Source organism: Parasteatoda tepidariorum, chromosome 9, assembly GCF_043381705.1.
Source record: "Parasteatoda tepidariorum isolate YZ-2023 chromosome 9, CAS_Ptep_4.0, whole genome shotgun sequence".
In the NCBI taxonomy this organism is placed as follows: Eukaryota; Metazoa; Arthropoda; class Arachnida; order Araneae; family Theridiidae; genus Parasteatoda; species Parasteatoda tepidariorum.
Window position 1 is genome coordinate 8905452 of NC_092212.1, and position 5319 is coordinate 8910770.

General features: G+C 30.4%; 1 protein-coding gene across 1 annotated transcript in view; it reads left to right on the forward strand.

Annotated features, from left to right (window-relative positions):
- Nucleotides 1-4813, forward strand: part of LOC107437005 (general transcription factor II-I repeat domain-containing protein 2B-like) — a 6650-nt gene extending 1837 nt beyond the window's left edge. The window contains exon 2 of the mRNA XM_043048399.1: nucleotides 4782-4813. Coding sequence (XP_042904333.1) covers nucleotides 4782-4813 — 32 coding nt within the window. The remainder of the gene's footprint in view (nucleotides 1-4781) is intronic.
- Nucleotides 4814-5319: the final 506 nt, after the last annotated feature.

The following is a 5319-nucleotide window of genomic DNA, read 5'->3' on the forward strand; positions in this document are numbered from 1 at the left end:
CGCTTTTTTTCACGAATTTATATATTACGAATTTATTTGACGATTTTTGATTTATATCACGAATTATACTATAGCACATTTCAAATAGGTTAAACGAATTACATGTCATTTATTTGAATTCAAATTTATTTTATTGACTTAGTATTTACTAAAAAGACTTAACTTTTTTTTTTTAAAAAAAAAGCTTTTATATGGATTTGAATGATTGTTTTGAATTCTTAGAATTTTGTGCATTTGCAATGTACCTCAGTTACTAACGAGGGAAGCTAGCTTGGTTTGCGAAGCAAACCATATAACATTGCGTAGCAATTTTCGTAGGTTGGCGAGCGTTAGCGAGCAGGGTGCGCAGCCCACTAGTTTTTAATATTCTTTAAAAGTATTAAATTATTTCAACTTCATTGTTTCTCTAAAAAGAGTGTCGTATGGAAAACTAAATTATTGATCTTTGAATCAGCCATCTGTTTTTTTAAGAACCGCATAATTATAAAGTCATATTTCACGTCCCTTTTAAATACTAAAAATAAAAAGAAGTTTCAAGGGAAAGACATAATTCAATAAATAAATAGCATTATCTTGATTGCCTTCTCTCCTTGTAAATCCCGCATTACATCAATATTTATTAAAAACATTTCACTAAAACAAATTTTAATTTCTAAAATAGCTTTTTTTGTTAAATTCAATCATTTACTAAAATACTAATTGTAATCTTTTTTCTTCCTCTGTTATATACAACAAGAATGATTTTTTCGAGGGGGGGGGGAGTTCGTGTGAATAGCCTGAGAAACATTCAAATGGTTTTAAAGTAAAATACATATTAGAATTCGAGGCATCACAATCAATAAAAGATTCAAAATTCTATTTCTTCTTGATTTATTTCTTCCTTGTGAATGTTTACGTAATACTGCAACGTCGTTGGAATGGGGGAGAAAAGTAAATGTCCTCTTTAGTATTTCAGACAATATTTGTGTTTTAATAGATTTAAAGATAATCACTAGAGTTAAACAAAGTTAAATACAAGAAAAATAAAAATAATTAATGTTTTTGCAAATCTAAGATGGTATAGTGAGTATTACATATACGCTTTTTTATTTATTTACTTATTTATTTGTCCCCCCCCCACCTTAAGAATTCTTTTACAGTTATAAAGTAACAAAAATTGAAATAAATATAAGCTCAAATTTGCAGATACATAATATTTTAGCTGTTTAATAAATAATTTTAAAAACTTTATAATCAAACAATATGTAAATTTAGATTTAAGTAATGACCTTGAGGCCTACGAAAATTCTATGCCTAGGTTTCCCCCCATTTCTAGACCAGGCCCAGTTGCCCATGACGTAAAAGCAGTATAGTTTAATATCAGTTTCTTAGATTCTAATAAAAATTACCACAAAACTGTGGTAAATGTGAATCCTCTGTCTTCATTATTTATCACAATTTTAATTATTCAAGAAATATTTGTTTAATTGCACGTTGTTTAATTGTATTTGTTGATAACACGTGCATGCAGAGTGCGGTTAAAAACTAAATCTAAAATATGTCGCCAAATCAACACCTGTCTCCAAAATACTAATCAATACTCAGCATGCCCCTGATATCATTTTCGGCCAATAGTGTGATCCGGCTCATTTGTAATTTAAATACTCGCGTAAGAATGGAGTCAGAATAATTTTATTTTACTTAAGTAGTAATTTTTAGTAGAGAACGACAGAATATTGCACTTTCTGGTAATAACAGTCAACATTTCATAAAGAAAGATGAAGTGTAATGATAGATGACCTATGCTTTAATATTACAATTATTTTAAAAAGGAGGAGTATTTATAAAAGTATATTTATAAGGAGGAATATTTATGTTTGCTTATCATACAATCGTCAACATACCAATGGCGTCGTCATGATGTTAATCGTCAACATATAAAGTTAACATGCATCAGACAGTAGCGCCTAATTTAATTTTCCATGCTTTATTCTGCAGTGCGGACCAGCTTGCATTTGGTAATTACGATCTGAAGTTAAACGGCGATTAACGTGAATAAAATTTAATTTTCAAAAAAACTATGTCCACCCACAAGGTTGAAATTGTTAAAATCGTAAGAAATAATAAAACATTTTGTAAATATACCTTTATTTAGACAACCAAAATGGTACTATGAAATATCTTAACTTTCTTAAAGTTCTGGCAATTAGAGTGAGTCCTACACCATCAAAGCAATTTACTGAGTTTTCCTTACATTGTTATTCATAAAACCTTAAGAATGTTTTTTTTTTAAAATAAAGCAAAAGACATTTTAAAATTTTATTTTAATATCTACCAGTATTTAGTTATACGAAATTTTATCATATTTTCTGAAATTCATTTAAATTTAATTAATTAATACCAAGTATAGCAAAAATTTACTAAAGCTTTCTGCGCAATGGGCGTGGAAGGCATGGTACTTGCTGGGACTCATTCCCGCTACTGTTAAACATCAGTGATAGTATTGAAATATTGAGACTCAATGAGAGCGCTTGAAGAATAAGTAAGAAATTGGAACTCTAATGGTTTGGATGGTGCTTTGAATTCGCGATTGCAACGAAATATAGTGGCTTGTTGCATAAGACGAATTCCTGTGATTTCTATAGAAACAGTCATTCAATTGCTCTAAAAATGTCTTCAGTGTTGTATTTTAACGTTCCTTCGTTGGCTTATGAAATTTGAAAAAGAAAAATGTTTGATATTCTTTCTTATGCATGCGAAAACAAAGCGGTATCTCTTTTTTTAGAGCAGGAGCATCTAAAACACATCGGAAAAATGTTTGTAAATAATTAGAAAAAAATATGCCTAATGCCTGAGAAATAGTTTTACTAAATTTAATAATATAACATGAAAGGCCTATTTAAACTTTACATTCCATAGTGATAAGAATCATATTACTATGAACATTGAAATAAGCAAAAAGTATACATAAGCTCATAATTTTATGTATTTTAATTTTGCAAAAAATGTTTTTGGACAACAATTTTTAGCAAAAAATTTTAAATTTTAATAAAAATCATTATTTAGAAACTAAAAAACATAAAATAAAAAATGCTTACGAAACGAAAAAACAATTCTAAAAATTCCTCACATCAAAATTATAAACTTTCTTGTTTTTAAGCATAATCGGACGCAGAAAACCTTTCTATAGAAAATTATTATCAAATAAGAAAAAAAAATTGTTTACAAGCAAAATTTTTTAGTAAAAAAATTATAACACTTTATAAATCCGGAGAATTCCAAAATGATATGTTTTTCATTTGAAAACTTTATTCTCAAATAATATTTACATAGGTTATCCCTTCATTACATTAAGATGACAGACGACACAATAAAATTTTATAATTGCAAGATCTCGATATGAATTTCAATCTGCAACTTTAAAACAGGATAGCTAAATTCTAAATGAAATTTATCATTCAAAATTTAAAAAAATACTTTCCAAAAAAACGATAAAAAAATTTATTAATGATCAACATAAATGATATTATTTCAAGTAATTCGGATGATTCTTTATTGTTTTTTTTTTCAGAGAATCAGAAATATATACTGTTCTATAACAGTTCTCCACGTTCTGATATCCTATTTATTCATTGGAATAAACTAAGCAATGATGACTTTAATTAGTAATGAATTGAAGACCAAATAAAAAAAATTATTTTACCGTAATACACACATCTGTAACAGTGTGTGTTGTATTGTTACTATTTAAATAAATTTAGAATAAAATAAATAAAAACATAAAAGAGTGATCGTATCAGTAACAAAACATTGTTCAAATTAATTACCTGATCCTTCGTTCCAGAAGGATCTCCAGGTTCCGTAACTAGTCTAATAGTGCATTTGAGATGAAGTTAAAGAGGGCACACAGTTCATTAGGAAGTGTTAGGAAACTTTATTATATTCATCAGACATTCTGTTGGTTCACTTTGATGGAGATGGCTCCCCTTTCACCATTTCTAATCATTCTATTAGAACACACATTTTCAAATTTCCATTCGGACGAGGCTTCCTTTTTATCTCCTTTAAAAAGAAGAATTCTAGCATAGACGATTCGTAAACACCTGGATTGTAGATTTGGTAATTGTTATCATGGAAACTCGCCAACCATTGGTGACACTGCACACGTGCTGCTCATCTTAATTTGCCAAAGATTAAATAAAATAAAATATGCTTTTCCTTTACATTTTATTTGAGAGACTTTAAAATTTAAATATTGATTTACATCTTACACCTTAAAAGGGGTGAAGCATTTTAAAAACTTATTGGGAGGAGAACTTGAAAATATCAATAATGAGACCGTTGTTTCTCTCACACTGCGGCTTCCTCAACTGTCGCCAAGAAGGCACGCGGAAAAGAGCAAAGCGGTACACGGTTAAAGTTAGGGTGGGGGAAATCGATAAGAAAAATTAGGCTATTGTGGTTAAAAGAACGAAAACTGAAAAAACTATTGAGGAGTAGAAAAACAACGCACGTGTGATGTAGCAACATCACAGTATGCGATCACGAAATCGGAAATTATCGGTCAAGCTTGTTATTAACAGAAAGGTAAAAATTATTGAGAAATTTTTCTTCAAGTGTTTGGCGTGTTCTGTTTCAAAAAGATTTACCAATGTTCTGGTTAGTTTTTTTAAAAGTTCTTCTGCCCTTCCCTTAGGGAAATTTTGCTTCTTATTTGCTACTAAGAAAATGACCTCCGACTCTGCCAATGATTATGATAGAACTGAATGAAAACTTAATAAATAAATGCCTTATATTTTCAGGCTCCACTAGAGAGCAAGCGTTGCGATCGTGAATATAAATTTTAACAACAACAATCTCGAAATCTTGACCTGCTCTACTTCCGGTTTAGAAAGCTGCAAGTTTGTAAGGATATGGAGTATCGTTCGCTAAAGGTCATCACATTTACGCCAACAACCTGTGATGGCTATGAATTAGAGCGTTCCCCTTTTAAAAAGCTGAACTGGGTTCAAATCCCAGCGATAACAAGTTGATACGAATTCTGCATTTTTCTTGCACTGGCTACAGAGCTGACGTAAAATATCCACAGTGACAGACGAATCTTGGGCTAGAGTGCCCTTGCCATCAGGTTAACCGTGGGAGGTTTTTCTCTCCATGCAACGTAAATGAGAGATCCAAGAGTTCCCTTGTCTTTTGGATTGGATTCAAAATTACAAGGCTACGGGGTTGAACATTAACAGTAGTAAACCCGAAAAATTGGCTGCTCATCGACGATTATTAAATAAAATTGCGCAAACAAGCAAAAGAGGCCTGTTAGCCAACAGCCAGCTCTGGATCCAT